We start from the raw sequence: 27,319 nt of genomic DNA on the forward strand, positions 1-27,319 counted from the left end.
TGCCATGACCAATCACTAGGGCCCCTTAAAAACTGCAGTGTAGCTGGTAGGTTACACCTATAATCATAGCTACTCATGAGGCTGAAATCCGAGAATCTTGATTTAAATCCAGCCAGCCTGGGCAGTAAAGTTTGTGAGACTCTTATCTCCAATTAATCACTAAAAAGCTGGAAGTGACCAGGTGCCAGTGGCTCATGCCTGTGTAATCCTAGCTACTCAGGAGGCTGAGCTCTGAGGATCACAGTTTGAAGCCAGCCTGTGAGACTTTATTTTTCCCCCGGTCGTGGGACTTGAACTCTGGGCCTGGGCGCTGTCCCTCAGCTCTGCAGCTCAAGGCTAGTGCTCTACCACTTAAGCCACTGTGCCACTTCCAGTTTTCTGGTGGTTTATTGGAGATAAAAGTCTCCTAGACTTTCCTGCCTGGGCTGGCTTTGAACTGTGATCCTCAGATCTCAGCGCTCTGAGTAGCTAGTATTACAGGCGTGAGCCACCAGCGCCCAGCCCTCTGAGACTCTTATCTCCAATTAACCACTCAAAAACTGGAAGCTGTGGCTCAAGTGAGAGAGCTCTAGCCTTGAGCACAAAGTGGCTCAGGGACAGCACCCAGATCCTGAGTTCAAGTCCCACAACCACCACCACCAACAGAAAAACTGAAAGTAGGGGTGTGGGCACCTACTAAGTGATAGAGCACCAGCCCCCGATCTAAAAAGCCAAGTGAGAGTACCAGGCAAGCAGAAGGCCCTGAGTTCAAGCCCCTATATTTACACACAACAACAACAAGAACAACAACTAGAATAGCTTGAGGAAATTAGTTATACACGGAGATGATAAAGAATTCCTCTGAGAGGCGCACAGGTTGATAGGCCAGTGTGTGGCTAGTGTGGGAGTAGAACAGGATGAATCTATGCCCTGAGTGGAATGTGGGTGATTGTCCTACTTACTGGAATATTGAACTAGCCGCACCTATTTCAAGGAAAAGATAAGGCACTTCCTTGTTTTTTTTTTTTTTTTTTGGGTCCGGTTGTGGGGCCTGAACTCTGGGCCTGGGCGCTGTCCCTCAGCTCTTCAGCTCAAGGCTAGCGCTCTACCACTTGAGCCACAGGGCCACTTCCGGCTTTTTGCTTATGTGGTGCTGAGGAATCAAACCCAGGGCCTCATGCATGCAAGGCAAGCACTCTACCACAGGGCCACCTTCCCAGCCCAAAGGCACTTCCTTGTGACAGAGGAGATGATGACCTCTATTCCAAGTTCACGGAGGCAGAGAGAAACTTTCACAAGGTGTGAGCAAATGCTGAGCAAGATGGTGGTGAGGCCCAGAGTGAGAGGCAGCTTGAGGTGGAGGCCACTCTATGGCCATAGCTGTGAAAAGGAATATCTAATCTACCATGAGCTCCAACGCTTTCCCACCGGCTTTACTCCAGGCACCGGCATGCACCCAAGCAGATTGTTCCCATGGCCCCATATGTGATAAGGTTTGCAAAACCACATATGTTGGTGGTGGTGGTAGTGGTTGTGGGGCTTGAACTCTGGGCCTGGGTGCTGTCCTGAGCTCTTCAGCTCAAGGCTAATGTTCTATCACTTGAGCCACAGCACCACTTTCCTGCCAGGGCTAGCTTTGAACTGTGATCTTCAGCTCTCAGCTAGGATTACAGTAGATAGGATTACAGACAGGTATGAGCCATCAGTGCCCAACACACACACATACACACACACACACACACACACACACACACACACAGTTTTACTACTCCAGTCCCAAATACCTTTTGACTTTAGTCAGGATTGCACTCTCTTTCCATTGTCTCTTCCCTCTGTCATTGTTTCTCTCAGTCATTGGCATTTGGAGATCTAGGTAAAAGGGGCTTATGTGGTCTGTGTTTACTAAGATGTGGTGCATTACCACTCTGGTACCTAATCAGGCTATTGCCAGCTGTCTCTGTGTAGAAATGGCTTCCAGGAACACCTTGGCCCCGCACTGATCTAACTCACCTGACTTCAGAGACTAAAGTACAACTAAAGTCACCATCCGAGCAGGATAAGAATGAGGCACAGTAACCACTGGACAGCGGAGAGTGTAAGAACAGGCTGGGAAGGCGGAGCAGACTCCTCCCTCCTCTCGATTACGTCTCCGCCCAGTACCAGCGACTCCTAGGTAACAGGAGTCCGTCACCTCCCCCACTCCTCCATGAGGTTACGTCTGCATGCGGTGTGGCTACACTTTCTCCCGCCCCCTGACCTTGATAAGTCGTGGTCCGGCTTCCAACTTGACCAGAGGTGGCCTACAAATAAACCTCTCCCTTGCCTGAATACCACGTGCTGCTCTCTTTCTTCTGCTGCCAATTTAATTTACCTAACATATATGGTGCCGTCACTTGGATAGGGTTTTTTTTTGGGGGGGGGGTCCGATCATGGGGCCTGAACTCTGGGCCTGGGTGCTGTCTCTCAGCTCTTCAGCTCAAGGCTAGCGCTCTACCACTTGAGCCACAGCGCCACTTCCGGCTTTTTTCTTTTTGCTTATGTGGTGCTGAGGAATCGAACCCAGGGCCTCATGCATGCAAGGCAAGCCACTGAGCCACCTTCCCAGCCCCTCTTGCCATTTTTGTATCAACACTGACTTCAAGGTTCACCTGTTCCCCTCTTGGGCCTACCAAGCCTCTGCTTCAGGAGACTTCTTACATACTTCACTCAAGGACTGCATCTACCAAGGGACACTGCTGCTTGCTGCCTTCTCTTGCGGAGGACCACAATTCCACCTTTTACCCCTAATGTGGACGCCCCTTGTCAGCAGGAAGTAGCCTGAGAGGTCCTTTAAAGGCTGGACTGTAAGGTCTACCCTAGGAAGGCGGAGCAGACTCCTCCCTCCTCCTGGTTGAGTCTCCGCCCACTACCTGCATCACCTAGGTAACTGGCACACTTGGAGGCAGTTACCTCCTCCCCTGAGGTCACATCCACATCTGGTGTGGCCACACCTCCTGCCCCTGGCCTTGATAAGCTGTGGCCAGACTGTGGTTCAGCCCTTTTTTTCCTGCTCTGTGTGCTTGATCAGAGGTGGCCTACAAATAAACCTTTCCCTGAATACCACATGCTGCTCTCTTCAGCTGCCAATTTAATTTACCTAACAGCAATAAATCCTTCCATCCCCCAGTTGTGGAAAATTACATGTTTAAGACCCACTGTCATCCATGATTAGTCCTACGTAATTATTCACCAGGGGAAAATATTCTTAATCTATTTCTACATAAATTCAATCAAAATTATTCTGATATTTAAAAAGTAGATAGTGTTGGGTACCGGTGGCTCCTGCCTGTAATCCTAGCTACTCGGGAAGCTGAAATCTGAATACTCTATCAATGTTTGGTCTGCCTGGGAGTACAACCCATCCCCGCTTCCTCTTTATCTGCCAGAAACCAGTGATCACCTGACTGTCAATCACCTGACTGTGAGTCAGCAAAGGATCCCGGGCTCTGAGATCACTTCCTCATCTGCTGAGGTCATTTCCTTAACCTCCCTAGCCATGCCTCCCTCAGACAGTTCCCCAGGCTCTGAGATCACTCCCACATCTGCTCTGGTCCTGCCTCCCACCGTTCCCTATATAATACAGCTCAACATGAGTCCCTCTCTCTCTCTTTTCTTCCTTCTCCTCTGTCTCCACATGCATTCATCTCTTGCTGGCCTGAAGTTTGCTCCCCACCCACCCACCCGCCCAATAAACTTTTTCTGCCTGAACCATGTGGCTGTTTCCTTTCCGGGGAACCTTAAAATCGCCAAGGCTGTGTTCCCATTCCTTAACAGGAATTGTTTTTTCAGGTTTATTTACTATGATAGGAGAAAGTACAGTTTATTCCTTCTCAACTGACAAGTTCCATTAAAGAATTGTTTTCAAAGGCAGAGTGGATAAAAATTATAAAGCTAGTTCAGCTTCGTAGAACATGTCTCTAATCTCGGCACCCAGGAGGCTGATTAGGAAATCAGAAGTTGTAGACCAGCCTAGACTACTAAACCAGGTCTTGTCTCAGTATAAAGAAAAACAAACAATTGAAATATAGAGGAAATACGGCAATAGACCAGAGAGTTATTAGACATAGTGTTTGTATTTTTAGTTTGGTTTGTTTTTTGTTATGAGACAGCCTGTTATTAAGCATCTCAGGCTAGCCTTGAACTCTGGATCATACTGATTCAGTTAGACTGTAAAAGAAAATTATAAAAATAATACTGTCCAAATAAAAATAAGAACATTATACTTAAATGAAGGTGGCAGAATTTTTTCATTTATTTTTAAAAGTATCTCTAAGTAGTTGTACAAAGGAGATACCATATAACAAAGCAGTTCATGAACACAACGCATCTTCATCAGTATCATTCCCTTTGAGCTACTCCTTCCCTTTTCTTAGACTTGTGGCATATACAATGAATTCTTGGCTGCATTCTCCTCCCCTTTCCCACTTCATTCATCTTCCCCTCTCCCATGGCCCCACCCCCTCCCTTAGATGTATACATTTCCCCATGTTGATTTTCTTGGGCTTTGACCTAGGTCAAAGTCTATTTGAGCTCTCCATAGACTCTGCTATATTTCAGTTAATCCTGTGTCTGTGTATTTCTAGATATATAAGCACATTCTAGCTATCACAAATGAGGGAATCCATGCAACCTTTCTCTGGGTCTGTCTTACGTGATATGATTTTTCAAGTCTTTTCATTTCTTTATGAATGGTACAATATCATAGATGAGTAAAATTCCATTGTATGTATATATACTGCATTTTCTTGATCCATTTGTCAGAAAACTTTAATGTAAAATTAAACTAGACTTTCTCTTCTGGGGAGAAATTCACCTATTTACCTGACTCCTAGATTAGAGTCCTTTGACCAAAAATGCATTGTTTCTTTTCTTTTTCTGAACTCAGGGCCTTGCACATGCTAGTCAAATATGAGCTACATTTCCCACTACAAAAAAGTGATGAGCCAAGATCAAGAAAGAGCCCTTTAAACCAAGACTCCTCCCAAAAGTATACTATCTTATTCCAATAGAGGAATTGATTGGCAGGTTGTCTTTTCCCACCCTGCTCCCTGCCCTCAGGTTGAACTGAATGATTATGTCTATTCCAGCCAAGAGAGAAGGAAGATTACTTGTGTAGGTTATCAGAGAACAAGATGCTCAACTAAACTTGAATTTCATGTAACTTTCTGTCTGAGGTGTTACATTATTTATTATGTATCTGGAATTCATATTTAACTGAGTGTCCTGTGCTTTTGTTTATTGAATCTGACAAACCTTCTTGGCTAATCTAGGTCACAAAGTATCATTTTGACTGGAAAAGACAGTCTTGAGGAATTGAAGATAGGGTAGATGGAAGTGGAGAAAGCCTTTGGAGGAGGAATTCAGACTTCATTCTGTAGAAAATGGAGGCCAACTGCACATTTTGTTTTGTTTTAAGGTCTGAGACTGGGACTTGAACTTGGTACTTGATAATTTTACTCACTGGCTAGCACTCTACCAACAGAGCTACTTCTAAAAACAAAACAATATTTTTTTTCAACTTTTTCTAATTTTAAAAACAAGTATGGCTGGGTGTTGGTAGCTCACACCTTCCTAGCTACTCAGGTGGCTGAGACCTGAGAATTGCAGTTTGAAGCCAGCCAGGGCAGGAGAGTCCCCAAGACTATTGTCTCCAATTAATTACTAAAACCCCCAAAAAGAACAACTATAACAAAAAAAAACCGCAGGGCTAGGAAGGTGGCTCAGTGGTAGAGTGCTTGCCTTGCATGCATGAAGCCATGGGTTTGATTCCTCTGCACCACATAAGCAGAAAAAGCTGGAAGTGGCGCTGTGGCTCAAGTGGTAAACAGTGCTAGCCTTGAGCTGAAGAGCAGAGGGACAGCACCCAGGCCCAGAGTTCAGACCCCACAACTGACAAAAACCAAAACAAGACAAAAACCCCAAAAAATCCAGAAGTGAATCTGTGGCTCAAAGTGGTACTAGCCTTGAGCAAAAAAGCTCAGGGACAGAGCCTAAACCCTGAGTTCAAATCTCATGACCTACAAAAAAAAAAAGCAGGTATGTAGCTGAAATATATATATATATATATATATATATATATATGGAAAATACAGAAACCTATATAAGAAAGGATTCATAATTCCACCAACCAGCAGTAACAACTCTATATTTGCTGATAATCATCTCTAAGTTGATGCCCATTTAATACCTTCTCCAGTCTGTTTTGGCCACCCTAGCCTTACTACTTATGTCTCACATATCTTGTTTTATTTTTTTATCTCCATAATTATGTTGTATGATTCATCTTTTTTTTAGTTTGGATTCTGTTTTATTGGTGGTACTAGGCTTTAAAAGTCAGGGCAATTGCATGAATGCTCTAGTATTTGAGCCACACCCTCAGCCCTTTTGGGCATTTAGTTTCTCTTCACTGTTTTAATAGGTACAGTCTACAGCTTCTGCCTGGGGAAAACTTAAGATTTCATTCTCCCTCCCTCCTAAGCAGGTGGGATTGCAGACATGTGCTACCATGCCTGGAATTATAGCCACTTTTCATAAACTCTGTGCTTGGAAGTCATATGTAATATGAAGTAATATGCACAATATCATTTTTCTTTCAAGACCTCAGCTCTTGTTAATTGGAACATTTTTGGTTTCATACTACTGAACCTACTATACATCTCAAATATCCACTCAATTTAATGGATGATAACAAGGAGAATTCTAAGAGAATAGAATACCTTTGGAGAGCCAGGTGTTTTCTTCTCCTAGATTACTCATTACTGTAATCCTAACTACTCAGGAAGCTGAGATCTGAGAATTGTTGTTCAAAGCCAGCTGGGGCAGGAAAGTCTGTGAAACTCGTATTGCCATTTTTTTTTTTTTTTTAAGCCAGAAGTGTCTGAAGTAGAAGTGTTAGCCTCAGGGACAGTGCCCAGGCCCTGAGATCAAGCCCCAGGACTGGTAAAGGAAAGGAAAGGAAGGAAGGAAGGAAGGAGGGAAGGAGGGAGGGAGGGAGGGAGGGGGAAAGGAAAGGAGGAAGGAAGGAGAAGGAAGGAAGGAAGGAAGGGGAAGGAAGGAAGGAAGGAAGGAAGGAAGGAAGGAAGGAAGGAAGGAAGGAAGGAAGGAAGGAAAAGGGAGGCTGGGAAGGTGGATCAGTGGTAGAGTGCTTGCCTTGCATGCATGAGGCCCTGGGTTCGATTCTTCACATAAGCAGAAAAAGCCAGAAGTGGTGCTATGGCTCAAGTGGTAGAGCACTAGCCTTGAGTCGAAGAACTGAGGACAGCACCAGGCACAGAATTCAGGCCCCACAACTGACAAAAAAAGAAAGGAAGGAAGAGAGAGAGAGAGAGAGAGAGAGAGAGAGAGAGAGAGAGAGAGAGAGAGAGAGAGAGAGAGAGGGAGAAAGGGAGAGAGGGAGAGAGGGAGAGAAGGAAGGAAGGAAGGAAAAGAAAAACAACAACAAACACAAAAAAACTGTTTGGTTTCCAATAGTTGCCATAATTAATATAACCATGTAAATTATATCACCACAGACACCTTCAAAAATGAAGATTGTGCCATTAATATTTACACCAGGACAAAGATAAAGCCAAGAAACTGTTTCAGGTAAAGCAGAATGTAGAATTGCTCTGGCTATAGTCATAAAACTACTCAATATCCCTGTGTGATTTAAGATTAAGACCGGAGAAAAATATGTGTCAGGCACGGGTGGTTAATGCCTGTAATCCTAGCTACTCAGGAAACTGAGTTCTGAAGATCTCAGTTGGAAACCCACTGGGCAGGAAGGTCCCTGCGATTCTTATCTCCGATTATTACCAAAAAGTTGGAAGATTAGTTGTGGATCGAGTGGTAGAGTGCTCAGAGACAGGGCCAATGCCCTGAGTTCAAGCCCCAGGATTGCAAGGATAACAACAACAACAACAAAAAGAATTAATTGTGCTTCTTGGTGAGGATGGTGGCCATGCTGGAGAGAGGAGAGGGGAAGAGTGGAGGCTGAAACCAAGGGATGGGGAGGGAGGAATCAGTCTTCTCTTGAGACAACAGGGAGGAGAAAGGGTTAGATGTGAATGTGTTGAGGCATAGAGAGAGTTTCGGTGGTACTGGTGAATATTGTTACAGTCAGAACAAACACCATAATCTGCAGGAGCTGGTGGCTCACATCTGTAATCCTAACTCTGTAATCCTAACCCAGCCTATGCAGAAAAGAGACTCCATTTCCAATTAATGAGCAAAAAGCTGGGTTGGAGGAGGCTGACATCTAAGGATCATGGTTCAAATCCAGCCTGGCCGGGAAAGTCCCCAAGACTCTTATCTCCAATTAACCACTAAAAAGCAAGAAGCAGTGGAGCTGTGTGGCTCAAGTGGTAGAGCTCTAAGCCTTTGAGAAAAAATATCTAAGGGACACTGCCCAGACCCTATGTTCAAGTCCCAGTACTGGCATATGCACACACACACACACACACACACACACACACACACACACACACAAAGCCAGGCTGGAGGCATGGTTCAAGCAATAGAGCACCAGTTGAGCAAGCAATCCCTGCAACCCAAGGCCCTATGTTCAAACCACAGTACTGGCAAAGAAAACAAAATAAAGTTCTCAACAAGGGAAGTCAAGGATGAGAGAAACACAGAAGGAAGATGCACACAGAAGCCAAACAAAGCAAGGAATTAGCACAGATGGAAATACTGAAGACATGCAAGGGAGCTCAGCAGAGGACAGAGGACTATAGGAGCTGTGGGGAAGGAAAAAGGCAACAGAAAAGCCTTTCAAGAGCTTCCAGTCACTCCTTCCACTCCCTACCTATGCAGACACAAAGTCCCTGTCAGTGGACTTTGGTGTCCTGGTTTTTCTGGGCTCAATCAACTGCCTTATAAACGTACCTTTGTGAGTCCAAAGTTCAGGACACCTTGCCCTAATTTATAAGCAGCATACATTCAATCACAATATCCATTTACTCTCAAGAGGTACTAAGATAGGATTGTCTGCGTTTTTTTTCTCTTTTTTATATTTTCTACTTTTGAATTTTTATTTTTTTAACCATTCATTTGCTTCCCCTCCCATGCTATCTTTGTTTCTTTCCTTCCTGATCCCTCTTTTTGGTAGACTCTCTGACCTCCACCTCCTCTTTTCCTAGATCCACTGTCAACCACAGGTTTTGAGACTGTACACTTGAGAACCTCTGTACACCAGAGGATCATCATGGCCAGTCAGCAGCTCACCAGCAATCTCCAGGATGAAGTGATCTGCTCAATCTGCATGGACACCCTTCAGGAGCCTGTCACCATTGACTGCGGACACACTTTCTGCCTCAGATGCATCTCTCAGGTTGGAAGCTCATCAGATGAGCTTCTCAAATGTCCCCTGTGCCAGAAGTTTGTGCAGAGGAGCACAATCAGGCCCAACTGGCTGGTGGTAAACCTAGTGGAGAAAATCCAAGCTATTGATCCCTCTGAGATCCAACCAGAAGAGAGAGAGATGAGATGTCCAAAGCATGGAGAAAAGATCCATTACTTCTGTGAGCAAGATGGGGAATTCCTCTGCGTTGTGTGCCGGGACTCCAGGGACCACCGATCCCATAATCCCAGCTTGATAGAAGAAGCTGCCCAGCATTATCAGGTAGGCATGTGGGGCCCTTTCTCTACCCCATCTTCCTGCCCTCTATCAGAGGAGGATTCAGAAGGGGTTTGGAACTGTTGCCTACTCCAGGTGACAGTTTGGTTTGAATTTGTTGCCCAACTCCTTTGCACTTGAGTGAGCAGTCCGCAGTCAGGTACAGTGGGATCAAGGCATCTGGGAAATATTGCCCTTTTGCAATCAAGGCATGAGGGAGAATGGTCCAGATTTGAATTTTGAATCAGATGGTTTGGATTCCAAGTTCAGGCTCTTAAGTTTAAATATGACCATTGAAGAATCACTTTATCACCTTCAACCAGCCATCCTCACCATTCAGTGGATCAAGTCTAGGTCCTGGCACATGCTATGCAAATGTTCCACCCCTGAGCTATAAGCTATATCCTTTGCCTCACCTAACAAACTGGATCAGGGGGGCTGGGGATGTAGCCCAGTGGTAGAGTGCAAGCTTGTCTAGCATGTACTAGCCACTGGTCCTTAGCTTCTGAGAGGAAGAAAAAAGGAAGAAGGAAGTGGATGAACAAAACCTATCTGTTGACAGACAGGGAAAAGGTTGTGGGAATTCTTGGTTAATCCCCAAACGCCATCCAAATGAATTAGTAACAGAATGAGTCATGAGTAGCAAATCTTTTCTTTTAGATCATTAAAAGTTCTAGATTTCTCCTGTCCCACTCCTCAGCACTCATCCTACCCAGGAGAGTCTCCCCTGCTCCTCTGAGGGACTTGGGTGGGTTTTAGGAGGTAGAGTAGTGCCTGGTACAGCCTGCCCAAATGGCTCTCCCTCTCCCCTCCAGGGGCAGATTCAATCAAAGTTGGAAGTCTTGCTGCAAAAGGAGAAGGAAATAATACTAGAGAAGATAAAAGGTGAACAGAAAAATGATGTCTTCCTGGTAAGAAAGAACTTTATTTCTTATGGTGCTCAGAAACTGTACCATCCAAGCTTCAAAAATCCCTTTTACACTGACCCTCCGAAAAGCATCTATGGGGCTAGGAAAGTGGCTCAGTGGTAGAGTGCTTGTCTTGCATGCATGAGGCCCTGGGTTCGATTCCTTGGCATCACGTAAGCAGGAAAAGCCAGAAGTGGCGCTGTGGCTCAAGTGGTAGAGCGCTAGCCTTGAGCTGAAGGACAGTGCCCAGGCCCAGAGTTCATGCCCACAACCAATTAAAAAAAATATATATATATATAGTAATCCCTCTCAAGAAGCATCTATGACAAAGAAGGTAGTACAGAGCAGGGTGGGGTACAGGGAGGACACACTGGGGACATGGGGGAACCCACAAGGGGGCATCGGGGCCAGATGCAAACAGGCTTTTGCTGACTGCACCACTTAACCTGCCTGAGTACCTCCTCACCCCACCTTGTTGTCTCCAGCCGTGCCCAGGCGGTATAAGGAAACCCACACTGGTCTTAGAATAGGAAATGCTAGTTTTAAAAGCAAGTTCTGGAGCTAGACGTCTATGGCTGATGCCTGTAATCCTAGCCACCTGAGAGGCTGAGATCTGAGGATTGCATTTTGAAGCTGGCCCAAGCAGGAAAGACCGTGACACTTATCTCCAATTAACCAGCAAAAAGCTGAAAGTAGAGCTGTGACTAAAGTGTAGAGCATTAAGCCATAAGTAAAAAAGCCACACAGGAACAAAAGGCCTTGAGTTCAAGCCATAGTCACACACACACACACACACACACACACACACACACACACAGTGTACCATGCTCTGCCCCTCCCAGATCTACACACACACACACACACACACACACACACACACACAGAGTGTACCATGCTCGGCCTCTCCCAGATCTTCACTGGAGAGATTGATTCTCCATTTGGAAATGCCACCCTCTACTTTCACCTGTTTTGTTTTGTTTTGTGTTTGGTGTGTCCAAGGGAAAAAAAAAATCTATGTAAGAGCAAGTGGTAAATAAACCAAAAAGCCTCAGGAAATGTGAATTTTAGACACTTAGATCCTTGAAGGTAAAGTGATAAAACGTAATTCAAGCCAGGCACCAGTGGCTCACACTTGTAATCCTAGCTACTCAGGAGGCTGAGCTCTGAGGATTGCAATTCAAAGCCAGCCCAGGCAGGAAAGTCTGTGAGACTCTTATCTCCAATAAACCACCAGCACCAGAAGTGGTGCTGTGGCTCAAGTGGTAGAGCACTAGCCTTGAGCTGAAGAGCTGAGGAACAGTGCCCAAGCCCAGTATTCAAGCCCCATGACCGAACAAAACAGAGAAAAAAAAAGCCCACCTAATTCAATCTAAACCTGAGAACGTGGGGAATGCCTTCACAGTTGGTGCCCCCGCCCCCCCCTCCCCCCCCCCCCCCCCCCCCCCCCGTCCCGAGAGTCTGCAGCAGCTTGCTGTGTCTGCATTGGAAGTCAGAATAGAGTTGAAACACTCCCTACTTGAAGGTCAGCTGGGAGGACCTGGGAGGCCGCCACCCTCTCATCTCCACATTCTTCCCCTTGTGCCAGAGCCAGGTGAGGCTGGAGAAGCAAAGGATCAAGCAACATTTCAGATTCCTGCGGCAGGGCCTAGAAAAGGAAGAGAATTTCTTCATGACCAGGCTTCACTGGCTAGAGATGGAAGGAGCCAAGGGGAAGAAGTTCTATTCCATTTCTACCCAGGCACAGCTGAACTCGCTTGAGAAGCTCATCAAGTCCCTGAAAAACAAGCAGCAAATGCAGCCCAGACAGCTGCTGGAGGTGAGTTTCTTGGAGCAGCACTACCCAGAGGTAACAGTGCATCCTCCCCGGGTCCCCGTCTCAGGCATGCACATGGACCAGCTGACTGACTGATTGCTGAGACTCTTGCGCCCACCTCTAGTCTGTGAGCAAGAAGATATGAGCCCCACATACGATTTAGAATTATACTGAGGTCCAATGTGTGATGTAGAAATATGTGAGTCACATGTGACATCTAGAAATATAATCGGAACCACATATGTAATTTAGAAATACATTTCAGTCACGTGTGGACTTCCACTTTTTTTTTTAGTGGCCACAATAAAAAGATGAAAAAGATACAGGTAAAGCCAGTGATTCATGTGTATAATTCTACTACTCAGAAAGATGAGAGAGCTGGAGAATCATGATTTGAAGCCAGCCAGGGGAGAAAAATCCCTTGAGACTTAACTAATGAACCAGCAAAAAGTGGAGCTGGAGGTATGGCTCAAATGGTAACATATCAGCCTAGCATGTATGAGGCCCTGACTTCAAGCCCCAGTTGCCATCACAGGAAAGAAGGGAAGGAAGGAAATAAAAGAGAGAGAAAGGGAGGAAGGAAAAGAAAGGAGAGAAAGGAAGGAAGGAAGGAAGGAAGGAAGGAAGGAAGGAAGGAAGGAAGGAAGGAAGGAACTCATGCAAAGCCATTGTATTGCTCTGATCCGCTTGCAAGTCCTGACTCAGTCTCAGAGACACAATTCATCTTTTTTTTTTTTTTTTTTTTTTTTGTCCGTCATGGAGCTTGAACTCTGGGCCTGGGTGCTTTCCCTCAGCTCTTCAGCTCAAGGCAAGCCCTCTACCACTTGAACTACAGTGCCACTTCTGGTTTTCTGGTGGTTAACTGGAGATCAGAGTCTCACGGACTTTCCTGCCTGGGCTGGCTTTGAGCCATGATCCTCAGGTCTCAGCCTCCTGAGTAGCTAGGATTACAGGCATGAGCCACCAGCACCTGGCACAAAATTCATCTTTGGAACCTCACTTTTTGGTTCTTCTTGAGGTGTTATCATAGTCCTGTGTACTGGTCTATCAAGAGCTTCTTGGAGCAGCCCTCCAAGTAGTGGTGGGGGGAGGGAGGGAGAGACTCTGAGATGTTCATGCTCTACTTCCAGGAGGGTCCAAACCGCCTCCTTGGTTCCCATGCTCTATTCAGAGGCTAAGGCTGTGCTATCTGTTTCTCTTCCAGGACATCAAAACTCTCCTGTCCAGGTATGGTAGAACACCCAGAGCCTAGTGCTTCCTGAGTCACTCATGTTCCTAGCACTCAACAGAAATCCAAACACACCCCACCTCCTCTGCCATGAATACCCATACACTCTGCAGCCAACTGTTGATGCTTCAGGTAGACACTTGAGCATAAGGGTTGGTGGGCGAAGAAAGCTGTTTTCTCTGGCTTTCTGGCTCTTCAGCACACAGTCTATTTCCTGGCACTTCCTACATGTCCCTTGCTCGTTTTGGTAGGGCCTAGCACCCTTGCTCACTCAATCTCTCTCTGTTCCCCTCTTTCCCTTCTCTTCTCTCTGCAGTCAAGTCCACTTCCACATTCCCTCAAGTTCATTCCCAAATTCATTCTGGCCCCATGTCCCTGGCCTGGCCTCCCCACCCTCAGCTCATTCCCTCCCCAGACAGTCTTCCATCCCTGTGTGCCTCCCTCCCCATCCTACGATCTAACCACCCAGCTCAGCTATGTATTTATAGGAGCAACGTATTTCAATTTCTCAACCCAACCCCAGTTCCTGAGGGGCTGGAGAAAAAATTCAACGAAGCAAAATCCAGTCACAATGTCATCACAGAGAACTTGAGAAAATTCAAAGGTAAGGAAAAGGCTGCCAGTGCCCTGATTTGCCAACTGTTCTAGAGGATTATGTCCCCATCACCCCAGGTGACCTGTAACTCCTGGGTGCTGGCAATCATCACTGGATCCTTCAAATGCCAGCTTGTCTAGCAACACTCTGCTATCTTTTTGCTCTGTTGTCTGCCTTTGCTTTCTTGGCATAGCCATGGAGGGAACCTGAACTTCCTTCTTCCTCAAGAGGGCGCTCTTCCCAGTGCAGTGGCTATCAGCAATCTGGTGTTTATTTGTCTGGGGGACACAAAAGGGACAATGTTCCATTCCTCAGTACCACATAAACAGAGAAAGCCAGAAGTGATGCTGTAGCTTAAGTGGTAGAGTGCTAGCCTTGAGCAACAGAAGCTCAGGGACAGAGCCCAGGCCCTGAGTTCAAGCCCCAGGACTGGCAAAAAAAAAAAAAAGACAAGTGCTACCTTCCTGAGACACTAAAGCAGAGAGGGTATTTAATGTCTGGCAAGGGGCTCTTCCTGGCTACATAAGAAGAGAAATATCCATTGGAAGCTGATGATGTTTTGAAGGAAATATTTCTACCTCCTTTCCAGGAAATAGAAACTAACCAGATCGCAGATCACAGCTGGATAGACAGGGGCATAGATGTTCTGTCAGATAGTTTTCAAACTTGTCTAGGTTTGCAGTTGGGAAGCCGAGCTGGCATGTGTGAAGACTTTTTCTTTTCTCTCTTTTCTTTCTCTTTCTTTCCTTCCTTTCTTTTTTCTTTTTTCTTTCTCTCTTTCTCTCTTTCTCTCTCTCTCTCTCTCTCTCTCTCTCTCTCTCTCTCTCTCTCTCTCTCTCTCTCTCTCTCTCTCTCTCTCTTTCTCTCTTTCTCTCTTTCTCTCTTTCTTTCTTTCTTTCTGTGTTGGTCCTGGGGCTTGAACTCAGGTCCTGGGTACTGTCTCTGATCTTTTTTTGCTCAAGGCTAGTGCTCTACCACTTGAGCCACAGAGCCACTTCTGGCTTTTTCTGAGTAGTTTATTAAAGATAAAAAAGAGTCTCATGGACTTTCCTGCTCAGGGTGGCTTTGAACCCTGATCCTCAGATATCAGCTTCCTGAGTAGCTAGGATTATAGGCATGAGCCACCAGTGCCTGCCTGTGAGGACTTCTTTTACTGCTTCTTATCCTGTACTAAGCTAGGAGCAGACAGCTGAGTAGAGTCTTCTTTCTAGAAAGATCCCAGGAGTCCCATACCCCTTTCCCAGAACAGCATTTTGATCCTGCCAACTTTGCTTATGTTTAAGCTTTGCTTTCTGGCAATAACTGCTCTGCGTTTCCCAATGCTTCCAGCCCATCACATATAACTGCAACAAACAAGCAACCTGACAGACACTCAGGTCTAAAACATTTGGTTTCTGTGTTAGAGTTTTAGAGAAGGATATCCCTGCAGATTTGGGAGGTAGACATGCTCTATCATCTTCTCTATTCTGTGTGTGTGTGTGTGTGTGTGTGTGTGTTCCTCTATATCTTTCTCTATCTTTGTTTCTCTCTGTCCCTCTCTCTATGTGCCTGATTGTCCATCTGCCTGTCACACACTCATACACCCCCCTACCCGCACCCCACAGAGTCCCCAACTCCCACCTGGGCCAAGGAATGAGGGAATGGAGAAGTGACAAGGAGTCTACTTACACCATGGGTCCAATCTCCATGGTTCCCTCTGCTGAAGCTCACTGCTCCACGTTCGGGGATGGCTGGGCTTGGAAACTTGGGTGTGAGAATGCCTGGACTTCAAAGTGTATCAAGGGCCTCATAGATGTGGTGCTCCCAGACAGTTTCTTCTGGCTGTCATTCGGCTGATCCCTCACATGAAGGTCACTGTGTCTCTCCTGGCTCTTCTCCATAGCTGAGCTATTAGCTCTCAGGGGGAGCTGCCCACCATTCTCCCTCTGTGTCCTCCTGCAGCTGGTGCTTGGCACAGAGACCACAAGGAACTCAGGCTAGCATTCTCACAAGAAACCTAGGCCAGGCAGGAACCATTGTCCTCGAAGGAAAAAATGTAACCTAGGTAGAAAGTTACCCCCAAAGAAAGTAATGCAAAAAACCACATGGACAGAAGTCAAATAGAAGAAAGATGTATTGCCAGCAGAGCTAACAAGGCCAAGTGCTCTTGAAGAAAGGGAGAAAATGATGCTGTCTGGCTCCTTGGAGGCCCCTTTTATGTCACCGGGGGCAGGAAGTGGGAGGTGCCTCACCTACTGCACAGTGGCTGCCATCAAGATCAGAGCTTGGGTCTGCTAGGTGGGCCTTTTCTTAAGAGTCCTCAGTTCTAGGCCCAGCCTTTCACTGCCCAGAGGAGTCTCTGGCCCCTGCCTATCAGCAGCAGGAGTGCTGTGTTTGCTCTGGGAGGAAAGGGCTGCCCATCAGGAGCTTGATTCCTTTTCCCCTTAAACACTCTCTCATGGAGAGAAGGGTGGAATTGCCCTCCAAGCACCAGAATGTGGGACAAGCTCCCCCCGCCACTCTTACTGCACCCTGCTCCTGCAAGGCAGCTCCACAGCAAGCGCCGTGTACCTCTTGTCGTGGCATTTTGGGGATCTTGTTGGTTTTGTCTGCTGGGTGGTGTGTACAGGGCTAGATGTATGTACCTGCTAACTGTATGTGCCATCAAGCACTGAGACATGGTTCTAATTCAAATAGGCAGCATTTGAGGGTTCCACAAGATGTAGTATGCAAATGGAATGTAAAATATAAGCAATACTTTTCTTCAGTGGTATCTCACTATGTTACCCAGGCTGGGCTTGATGTGGTGGGCTTAAATGATATTCCTGCTTCAGCCTCTTGGGTAAGCTAGGACAACAGATGTTAGCCACTGAGCCCAGATGCAGACATACATGTGCACGTGCATGCGCGAGTGCACACACACACACACACACAAATTTGGTGGGAGAAGTACTGGTGTTTGAACTCATACCTCTTGAACTATACCCCCTATCCTTTTTTGGTTCTAGTTATTTTTTCAGATAAGCTTTCCAGTTTGTGCTCCAAATTGCCTCCCTGCTTAATCTGTCCGAAGTCTCTCCATGTCCTTCTGTTCTCTACCCCATAGAAAACCTACAGACTGAAAAGAAGAAAGATGAAGCCAGATTCCTCAAAAGCCTGGATGAAAAGGACAAGAAGAGCTGTAAGTGGGGACTGGCAGCTGCTTCTTGTTGTGCGGGGGAAGTGGGAATGCAAAGGGAAGGATTCTTTCTCTACAAGAAGTCCCCATATGGGTGCAGAGCAAGCCAGTCAGCTGAGAACAGGTTTATACAGATACGTTTTATTTATTTATTTATGTAGGTTGGTTGTGAGGCTTGAACTTGGGGACTGGGTACTGTCCTTGAGCTTTTTGGCTCAAGGCTAGTGCTCTACAACTGTGAGCCACAGCACTATTTCCAGTGTTCTGTTGGTTAATTGGAAATAGGACTCTCATGGACTTTCCTACCCAGGCTGGCTTTGAACTGCGATCTTCAGATCTCAGTCTCCTGAGTAGCTAGGATTACAGGTATGAGCTACTGCCATCCAGCTGTTTGGTTTTATGGTGCTGACAATCAAATCCCAACCTCCACATGTGCCAGGGTCACTGGTGCCTGGCTGGCTGTTTTAACTTTGCAACGTTCTGGTAATAAATTTGTTTTCTCTCTCCATTTCCTAGGGAACATGTTAGAGAAAAACAATCCAGAATTGCCCTCCCCAGGTAGGAGTCCTGCCCTGCCCACTGCAGTCTTCCTGTGGGGACCTTAGAGTGACAAATGCTCTATCCCAAGAAGTCAAGAATGTACTAGGAAAAGTAGAGATTACATTGCAGAAATAACTCCCTAATGTGCAAGTCTCCTCACGCTCCCTGGCCAGTCAGAATGGAAAGGGAAGAAGGTAGAGCACAAGGGGGCGAATTTAAAGACACTGTAAGGAAACGCCCCCCTCGCAGACCTAATCTCCGCCCCCATGCCAGCGCCTGCGCAGTCGGTGAGGCACCGCCCACTTCTGGCCCCCAACAGCATCAAAGGGTCCCCTGAGGTACCAGCCAGGGCATTTCTCTCCCTTCCTCAGGGGAGCTTGAAATTGTTAGCTCTGCTAACATTAAATCTGGTCTCTCCTCTGACTTTTTCGTCCGCATAGTCTTTGGGGAGCCATTTTTACTTTCATTTTGGGGGCGGAAACCCGGGATCGGTTCCCCAGGGCATGGTCCTCCTCGGTTGGCCTCAGTTCCAGCAGCACTGCGAGCTGCAGGGTCGGGGCTTCTTGTTGGCTCCGCCCACTGACCTCTCGTTTCTCTTTTCCTTTTCCCTCAATACAATGAACAACTAAACTCCTCAACGGGCACCATGGCATGCCCCTCCCTCCCCGGGGCCTCCCTTGCTGGGACAGTCACTTCCGTTTTACTCCAAGCACGAAGCAGGGCTTCTTATGTCGAGGTTCCTCGAGACCGAATCAACTCTGAGAACACCGGGTCGGGGCGGATTGAAGACCCACGCTCAGCCTTGAGTGAGTGACTGAAGCTGTCCAGTGTCCCGGGTTAAGCAGAGTGGGGTCAAGTGAGTGGGGCCTCGGGGAGAGGCCAGAGCTACTGATCGTGGAGATGGGATGGTGGTCATGGTGGTGAAGGAATGAAGTAGTTGAGCAAAATCAAAGGAATAGGACCACCCCTGGCCTCTGGTGCACCTTCTTTTTTGGCTGCTTCTTGTTGCTTTGGCTAGGGCTCCCCCTAGTGGATAAAAGCTATCTCTACAGCCGGGCGCTGGTGGCTCACGCCTGTAATACTAGCTACTCAGGAGGCTGAGATCTGAGGATCGCGGTTCAAAGCCAGACCGGGCAGGAAAGACCGTGAGACTCCTATCTACAATAAATCACCAGAAAACCGGAAGTGGCGCTGTAGCTCAAGTGGTAGAGCGCTCGCCTTGAACTGAAGAGCTGAGGGACAGCGCCCAGGCCCAGAGTTCAAGCCCCACGAACAACAACAACCAAAAAAAAAAAAAAAAGAGCTATCTCTACAACTGTCTCTCTCTGGTTTCTCTTAACCAACCCTCTCTCTCCCTACCGCCCTCCACTTTTGTTGGTGTCAGTACTTGGGTTTGAACTCAGAACCCGGACACTGGCTTTTTTTCTTTTTCTTTTCTTTGTGCCGGCACTGGGGCTTGAACTCAGGGCATGAAAACTGTCCTTTAGCTTTTTCTCTTAAGGCTAGTGCTCTACCGCTTGAGCCACAGCTCCATTCCACTTGCAGCCTTTTGGTGACTAATTAAGAGATGAATCTCCTGGACTTTCTTGCCAGGGCTGGCTTTGAACCTCCATCCTCAAATTTCGGCCTCCTGAGTAGCTAGTATGACGGGTGTGGGCCACCTGTGTCCAGCATCAACTTATTTTTTTTTAATTTATTGTTATAATAAAGGTCATGTACAGAGTGGTTTGAATTACCTAAGTCATAATGAGTATACATTTTTTGGACAATGTCACTCCTCCCAGTTCAACCCCATTTTTTAAAAAAAATTCTTTTTGTCAGCCTTGGGGCTTGAACTTTGGGCCTGGGCGCTGTTCCCCAGCTCTTCAGCTCAAGGCAAGCACTCTACCCCTTGAGCCACAGTGCCACCTCTGGTTTTCTGGTGGCTAATTGGAGATAAGAGTCTTGCAGAAAGCCGGGCACTGGTGGCTCACGCCTGTAATCCTAGCTACTCAGGAGGCTGAGATCTGAGGAACGCAGTTCAAAACCAGCCCGGGCAGGAGACACCATGAGGCTCCTATCTCCAATAAACCACCAGAAAACCGTAAGTGGCGCTGTAGCTCAAGTGATAGAGCACTCGCCTTCAGCTGAAGAGCTGAGGGACAGTGCCCAGGCCCAGAGTTCAAGCCCCACGACCGACAAAAAAAAAAAAAAAAAAAAAAAAAAGAGTCTTGCAGACTTTCTTGCCCAGGCTACCTTTGAACCACGGTCCTCAGATCTCAGCCTCCTGAGTAGCTAGGATTACAGGCGTGAGCCACTGGTGCCCAGTAACGCCATTTTAAACAATTGTTTACCCAAGCAGCATTTCAGCTGTGCATGAGGGCCAAAGTAAAGCTTGCCTATGACTCTAATCCATCCCCAGGAACCAGACCATTGTGACACTTGCCCACATTCCCACATTCTCTCCTCTTATCTCTTCCAAACTCCCATATCCATCAAAGAAAAAACTAATACTGCAGCTGGGCACTCGTGGCTCACACCTGTAATGGTAGCTACTCAGGAGGCTGAGATCAGAGAATCGTGGTTCAAAGCCAGGCCAGGCAGGAAAGTCCATGAGACTTTTTAATCTCCAATTAACCACCAGAAAACCGGAAATGGCACTGTGGCTCAAGTAGTAGAGCACTAGCCTTGAGCTGAAGAGCTGAGGGACAGCACCCAGGCCCAGAGTTCAAGTCCCACAACCAACAAAAACAAACAAAAACCTAATATTGCAGCAAACATTGAGATTAGATAACAAATCAGGAGATAAAATGAGGTCCACATTCCTAAATTTTGTGCCCATGACCTGGAATTCTTCCAGTCTTGATCAGTTGTGACTCCCTGTCTAAATCTAATAAAAATGGGAGGATGAGGAGAGACGTTCTTGGATATCCCTCCTCCTGTATCTCACCCCTCATTCTTGAGTTTGAGGGGATTTCACATTAGAAAGTTACAGCAGCTCAGCAAGACAGACCCTTGATTTCTCAAATTAGCACCAAACCTTGTAAACAGGGAAGAGGTGATTTCATCTTTGAAATGATACCACCATGAGGCTGGAAAGGTAGCTTAGTGGTAGAGTGCTTGCCTTGCATGCATGCGTCCCTGTGTTTGATTCCTCAGCACCACATAAGCAGAAAAAGCTAGAAGTGGCACTGTGGCTCAAGTGATAGAGCTCTAGCCTTGAGCTCAAGAGCTGAGGGACAGTGCCCAAACTCAGAGTGCAGGCCCCATGACCACCACCAACAACAACAACAAAAGAATGAAAGACTACCACCATGATTAGTGGGGTGCTCCCCGATGGAACCACGAAACAGAATATGGTGAAACTTGGGATTAACTTTAAGGAGGGGACAGGAACTCGAACTTCCCTGGGGGCTTGAGCTATATTTGACTGAGAAAGCCTCCCTCCAAATGTGTAAAAGAGCTGGAAAATTAGGGTCAGGATAGCTTGATTTCAAGCTGTCCATCTTTCCCCTCATCTTTCCACAGTTGCTGTGACCCTGGACGCTGACACTGCTCATCCAGACCTCAGCCTGTCTCTGGATCTAAAGACAGTGACACTAGACTTTATCCCCCAGAGTGATTCAGCTGAGCCCACGAATCCCAAATGCTTCTATCCTTTCCGCTGTGTTCTGGGTTTACCAGGTTTTTCCATGGGCCGCCAGGCCTGGGAGGTGGAAATCCAAGGGCCCAGGGGTGGGGCCTCTGTGGTGGGCGTGGCCTCGGAACTGGTACCACGGAGGGGCCACTTGCGTCTGGAACCTTTGTTGGGCTTCTGGGCTCTGCGCATCTTTGGCTCAACGTGCCAAGCGCTCATGGAGAATTGTACCCGCAAGGATCTGCCAGTCTGTCCAAGGAAATTGGGTGTCCTTGTGGATTACAACGACGGGAAGATCATCTTCTATGATGCCACCAACAACAATCACATTTACACCTTCCAAGCCTCCTTTCCCGGGCCGATCTTTCCTTTTTTCCGGCTCCTGTTACCAGGCACCCAGGTCACCCTGAGTCCCTAGGGTCTGACCCCCTCACTTTTGGATGTGCCACAGTTGTAGGATTGAAGCTAGACTTCCCGAGGCCCTTCTGAAGATGACACGGATGCAGGCTTGATGTTCTGACCCCATTTATAAGTCGTCTCCCCATCCCCCACTAATATGCCTGGATCGAAAAGAAAGGCTCAAATATCTGAGAAGACTATGCTCAGGGCCATTCATTACAGCACTGTTTGTAACAGGACAAGACAGGACCATCAACAGGTAACGTTGGAAAAGCCTTGCTGAGAAAGCATCCTGGTTGAGACTCAGGTGCAAGGCTGGACTGCTGATCTTGGATGCCGTTTTCCTCTCTGCATTGTTTTCTGTAGTCCCTATGGCTTTGAACATGCCTTGACCCATTGGGACCTCATGCTTTCCTGAGATCTGAAAACTAGGGTGCTTTTTCCTTTCAGACTCAGCCAGGATTGCCCCAATGCTACTTTACAAATGATACTAGCAATCTATGATTATGCTGCATTTTACATAGGAAAAAGAGGCATTCAAACATACAGTTGCTTATAGTTCTCTTTTTAAGTAGAAAGACAACCAAAGCCTAGCAAAAAGTTCCTATTAGGGAGAGGTAAAACTAGGTAGAAGGAATGGAAATTAGTCTTTTCTTTTTTCTTTTTTTTTTTTTTTTTTGGTCGGCCATGGGGCTTGAACCCTGGGCCTGGGTGCTGTCCCTCAGCTCTTCAGCTCAAGGCGAGTGCTCTACCACTTGAGCTACAGCGCCACTTCCTGATGGTTTATTGGAGATAGGAGTCTCACAGTCTCTCCTGCCCGGGCTGGCTTTGAACCGCGATCCTCAGATCTCAGCCTCCTGAGTAGCTAGGATTACAGGCGTGAGCCACCAGCGCCCGGCTGGAAATTAGTCTTTTCTAAATAGATTCTTTTTGTATATTTGACTTTGATATCATGTAGATTTTTTACAGCATTGTAAAACAATTTAAATGGGACAAAATTAATCTGTGTAGTTGGTAGCTTACTCAACAGGGAGAAATTATTTTAAGTGATTAACTAGCATGGTGCTGTGGGCCTGTAGTTCCAGCCATTTGTAAAGCTGAGGCAGGAGGACCACTTTAGTCTATAAGTTTGAGACTAGCCCCAGCAACATAGTTAAACCCTTTCACACAAAGGGGAGAAGGGCTTGGAGGCATGACCTAAGTGGCAGAGCACCACACAATGAGCAAAATTTCAGATCCGGTGTTGGAAAAAAAAAAGACACTAAAGGTAATTTTAAAATGCAGCAATTTTGTTACAATTTTAGCAGGGTGTGTCCTAAGGAGCAAAACAAATAACAAATAAATCTTAACTTTTTAGTTATATCAGTAGGAATCAAAATAGTGTCATTCTGAATTGATTAGGTTTATGTATATACATACATGGTAGGGCAAGGCAAATAATGAATTATGTTAGTGTTACCAGAACTAGATTTTCAACCTAAAAATTAATTTTATCTTATGACTATGACACAAAAAGGGGAAATAAACACACGATTCTAGATTTAAATAGGAAAACTGATTTTTTTAAAAAAACCTTATGTTGTATTCTCCTTCATAATAAAATTTATTTCTTTGGTTTGATCACAAAGATCCAAAATTAAGCATTCTAAAACCTGTCATATCTTGATCTATCAGAATTATTTTGACAATTCCATGGAGATGCAATCTGAAAAATCTCATAAGGCAAAGAAACAGTCTCTTCAAGAAAAAAATGTCTGGAGCCTTTATACAATTAATATATACTATAAAAAAACTGCTGGGGGAAAATAAGAAAAGGGGAACATACAAACTAAAAGTATACCTAAACCAAACACAATAACAATCTTTTTCAGAGCTTGGTTTAAACAAGTTAATTCTAATTTAATTTTGTTGTTGTTGTTTTGGGTTTTGTTGTTTTTTTTTTTTGTTTTTTTTTTTTTTTAGGTGCTGGTATTGGGGGCTTGAATTCAGGGCCTAGTGTCCATGCTTTTTTTTGCTCATGGCTGGTGCTCTACCACCTGAGCCATACCTCCAGTCCACCTTTTTTGCTAGTTAAGTGGATATAATCTCTTGGACTGGCTTTGTACAGCAATCTTCAGACTTCAGCTTCCTAAGCAGCTCAATTTACAAGCATGAACTACTTGAGCCTGTTATAATTCAAAATTCAAATGTATGGAAGACATCAGTAGGTATGAGTCTCTTGATATCCCAGTCTTGGGCAAAAAGCAGGGCAAAAAGTGAGACCCCGTGTGAAAAATAACCAAAGCAAAAAAGGGCTGGGAACGTGGTGTATGTGGTAGAGTACCCGCCTAGCAAAAGTGAACTGCCTGAGTTCAAACACTAGTAATGCCCCTAGAGATGAACAAAAAACCTAACGGGAGGGAAGGGGAGTTTCTACAACGAGGCATCCTCAAAGCCCAGTCTCTCAGGGTCAATATTTGTGATTGAATTTGACTCAGAACGGACAAATCCATACAGAGGTGCTTTTTAGATTCTGCCTAACAACTAGGTTTCACCTTGGACTAGGGAGAGGGGTGAATGGAATCCTTCCATTGCAAAGACAAAGCCATCGGCCTTTTCTAGATCCTCAGAAACCAGAGTCATCCCCAGGACCACAGGCACCCTGCCCCGCAGCACCTTGGCCCCCAGCACCCTGCCCCCCAGCACCCTGCCATCACAACAGAGATCTTGTCTAGAGGTGCCCTCTGAGGAATAAAGTTAAAGGACTTTCCTGTTTTCTGGATGATCCTGAAACATTTTAAAGGGACAAAGAGTTTTAAACTCAGAGCCAACAGGACAAGACGACTGCGCAGAACAAGACATTCACGATCGATCGCCATCGGAGTTTAAGGTTCTGTGGGTTCCTTCCTCTTCTGCTCTGTCCAGTGGTTGGGTGCGGGTTGAACGACTCGGGGCGGGCGTTCCTGAGCTTGCACAGCTCTCTGGTTGGGACTGGGAAGTGCCAGGGTGAGTGCGGGTTGCCCGGCACGTGTCTCCCCGCGGAGGGCGGGCCCAGGTGCTGGGCGGGAGCCGCCAACGCCCCGGAGCGCGGATTCCAGGAGCGCGCAGTCAGCCCTGGCCAGGCTACTCTGTCCAGTTCCCCCGGTTGCCCGCGAGGCGCCCAGATTACATAAGAAGCTTTGGCTTCCGGGCAAAAGGGACAACTTTGGGCTGGGGACACCCAGGCCTGGGCTAACAAACAACCCTGCTCCTGACGTTTGTTCAGAATCCTCCCCGGAACAGTAGCTTCCTTGCTAACAGTACAAACCCAGGACTGTCTTACACTGAGTTCTAAATTCTAACTAACCCTAGATAGTCAACACAGACCCCAGAAAGAGTGGGTGTTAACACCCGACTAGACTGAAACTATATCCTGGACTAGCACTGGTAGCTCACACCTGAAATCCAAGCTATTTAGGAAGCTGAGATCTGAGAGAATCTCATCTCCAATTAACCATCAAAAAGCCAAAAGTGGAGATATGGCTCCAGTGGTAAAGAGGGGAAGCTGAACAAGAGTTCAAGCTTAAGGGGGAGGGAGGAGGAGGGAGGGTAGAAGGAGGAGAAGGAGGAGGAGGAAGAGGGGGGAGGAGGAGGAGGAGGGGGAGGAGGAAGAGGGGGGAGGAGGAGGAGGAGGGGGAGGAGGAAGAGGGGGAGGAGGAAGAGGGGGAGGAGGAGGAGGAGGAGGAGGAGGAGGAGAAGAAAAGAAGAAGAAGAAGGAGAAGAAGGAGAAGAAGGAGAAGGAGAAGAAGGAGGAGAAGAAGAAGAAGAAGAAGGAGAAGAAGGAGAAGAAGGAGAAGAAGGAGAAGAAGGAGGAGGAGAAGGAGGAGAAGGAGGAGAAAAGAAGAAGAAGAAGAAGAAGAAGAAGAAGAAGAAGAAGAAGAAGAAGAAGAAGAAGAAGAAGAAGAAGAAGAAGAAGAAGAAGAAGAAGAAGAAGAAGAAGAAGAGATTGTCTTGGCCTCTCATCAGAGTTCTGGCTGGTTAGTCAGGAGGGGACTGAATCCTTATCAAGGACTTCCGGTTCAATTCCTTTATCAAGGGTATTTTCTGCCCATCCACATGGTTATAACAGTACCAATGCCAATTTGTTTCCAGAGCTTTCCAGTTTACATTACCCCCAATTACTCCTTTCAACCTCTTGATTCGTTATCCTTATATTCCTGAGTTTCAGATGTAATAAAACTCAAATCTTTCAACCCCAAGCATATACAAGAGCCATCATGAAAGATAAAAAGTCTCTTAAAATACATGATAGAATAGTTATAACTAATAATTACCTTTTAATAGTATTCCACCGCCCACCCCATACTCTAAACTTTTATGTTCATTTCCTGGTTCTATCACAACAAATTAACATAGACCAATAGGTTAAAACAACAGAAGTTACTTTCTCATGGCTCCGGAAGCTAGAAGTCTGTAATCAAATTATGAGTAGAGTCCTGCTCCCTCAGCAGGGTGTAAGGGAGAATCCTTAGATATCTAAGATACCCTCATTCCTGGTAGCTTCTGTATTGACAGGCCTTAGCATCTCTTGGTTCATGGCTGTATCCCTCCCGCCTGCCTCCGTCTTCACACAGCCTTCCTTCCTCCATCTCTGTGTCCAAGTTTCCCTCTCTTTTTGTTTGGAGGGGTGGTCAGCCATGGGGTTTGAACTCTGGGCTTAGGTGCTGTGCTATCTTTGCCCTTTTTTACTCAAGACTAGTGCTCTACTACTTTGAGCCATAGCATTACTTCTGGTTTTCTGGTTGTTAATTGGAGATGAGAGACTCACAGACTTTTCTGCTGACTTTGAACCATCATCCTCAGATCTCAGCCTCCTGAGTCGCTAAGATGACAGGTGTAAACCACTAGCACCCATCTCCAAGATTCCCTTTTATCAGGTCATCAGTCATACTGGATTAGGCCCCACTCTAATTGATTCTATCTGTAAAGACTTTAACTTTCAAAGGAACACACCTTCATAACTACCTGGGCCTAGGTCTTTATCATTGTATCTATCAAGAAGACACATTTCAATCCACAACTCCAACTATCAGCCACTACAAAGTGATGGTATTTTTAGCATGACTATGTTTATTGCAGCATTATTTACTATAGCTAAGATATGGAACCAACCCAGATGCCCCTCAGTAGATGAATGGATCAAGAAAATGTGGTATATATACACAATGCCTCCATCAGAAAGAATGACATTGCCCCATTTGTTAGGAAATGAAAAGGCTTGGAAAAAATTATATTAAGTGAAGTAAGCCAGGCCCAAAGAAACATAGGTCCTATGGTTTCCCTTATTTGCAATATGTAGTATATGTCTAAGTCAAGCAGAAAAGGTCAGATAAATTGATGTTAGGGAAATGAACCCTAAGCTATATATTCAAATGTTTTTTTTTCTTTCATGCTATTGTTTCTAACACATTTATAAGATTATTTCTTTGTTG

At 46.1% G+C, this 27,319-nt stretch overlaps 1 protein-coding gene across 2 annotated transcripts in view; it reads left to right on the forward strand.

Annotated features, from left to right (window-relative positions):
- Trim31 (tripartite motif containing 31) overlaps positions 1-24,862 on the forward strand; it is a 29,304-nt gene extending 4,442 nt beyond the window's left edge. Inside the window, exons 2-11 of one of the 2 annotated variants that reach the window (XM_070024299.1) lie at positions 7,530-7,602; positions 9,138-9,619; positions 10,429-10,524; positions 12,107-12,337; positions 13,539-13,561; positions 14,051-14,166; positions 17,243-17,317; positions 17,831-17,872; positions 18,544-18,660; positions 21,362-24,862. In XM_070024299.1, coding sequence (XP_069880400.1) covers positions 9,203-9,619; positions 10,429-10,524; positions 12,107-12,337; positions 13,539-13,561; positions 14,051-14,166; positions 17,243-17,317; positions 17,831-17,872; positions 18,544-18,660; positions 21,362-21,888 — 1,644 coding nt within the window. In that variant the 5' untranslated portion in view covers positions 7,530-7,602; positions 9,138-9,202 and the 3' untranslated portion in view covers positions 21,889-24,862. Of the gene's footprint in view, positions 1-7,529; positions 7,603-8,982; positions 9,620-10,428; positions 10,525-12,106; positions 12,338-13,538; positions 13,562-14,050; positions 14,167-17,242; positions 17,318-17,830; positions 17,873-18,543; positions 18,661-21,361 lie in introns of those variants that run through there. The other variant, XM_070024298.1, reaches the window with a different exon arrangement.
- Positions 24,863-27,319: the final 2,457 nt, after the last annotated feature.

This window comes from Dipodomys merriami, unplaced genomic scaffold (assembly GCF_024711535.1).
Source record: "Dipodomys merriami isolate MVZ:Mamm:240054 unplaced genomic scaffold, mDipMer1.0.p SCAF_16, whole genome shotgun sequence".
NCBI classification, from domain to species: Eukaryota; Metazoa; Chordata; class Mammalia; order Rodentia; family Heteromyidae; genus Dipodomys; species Dipodomys merriami.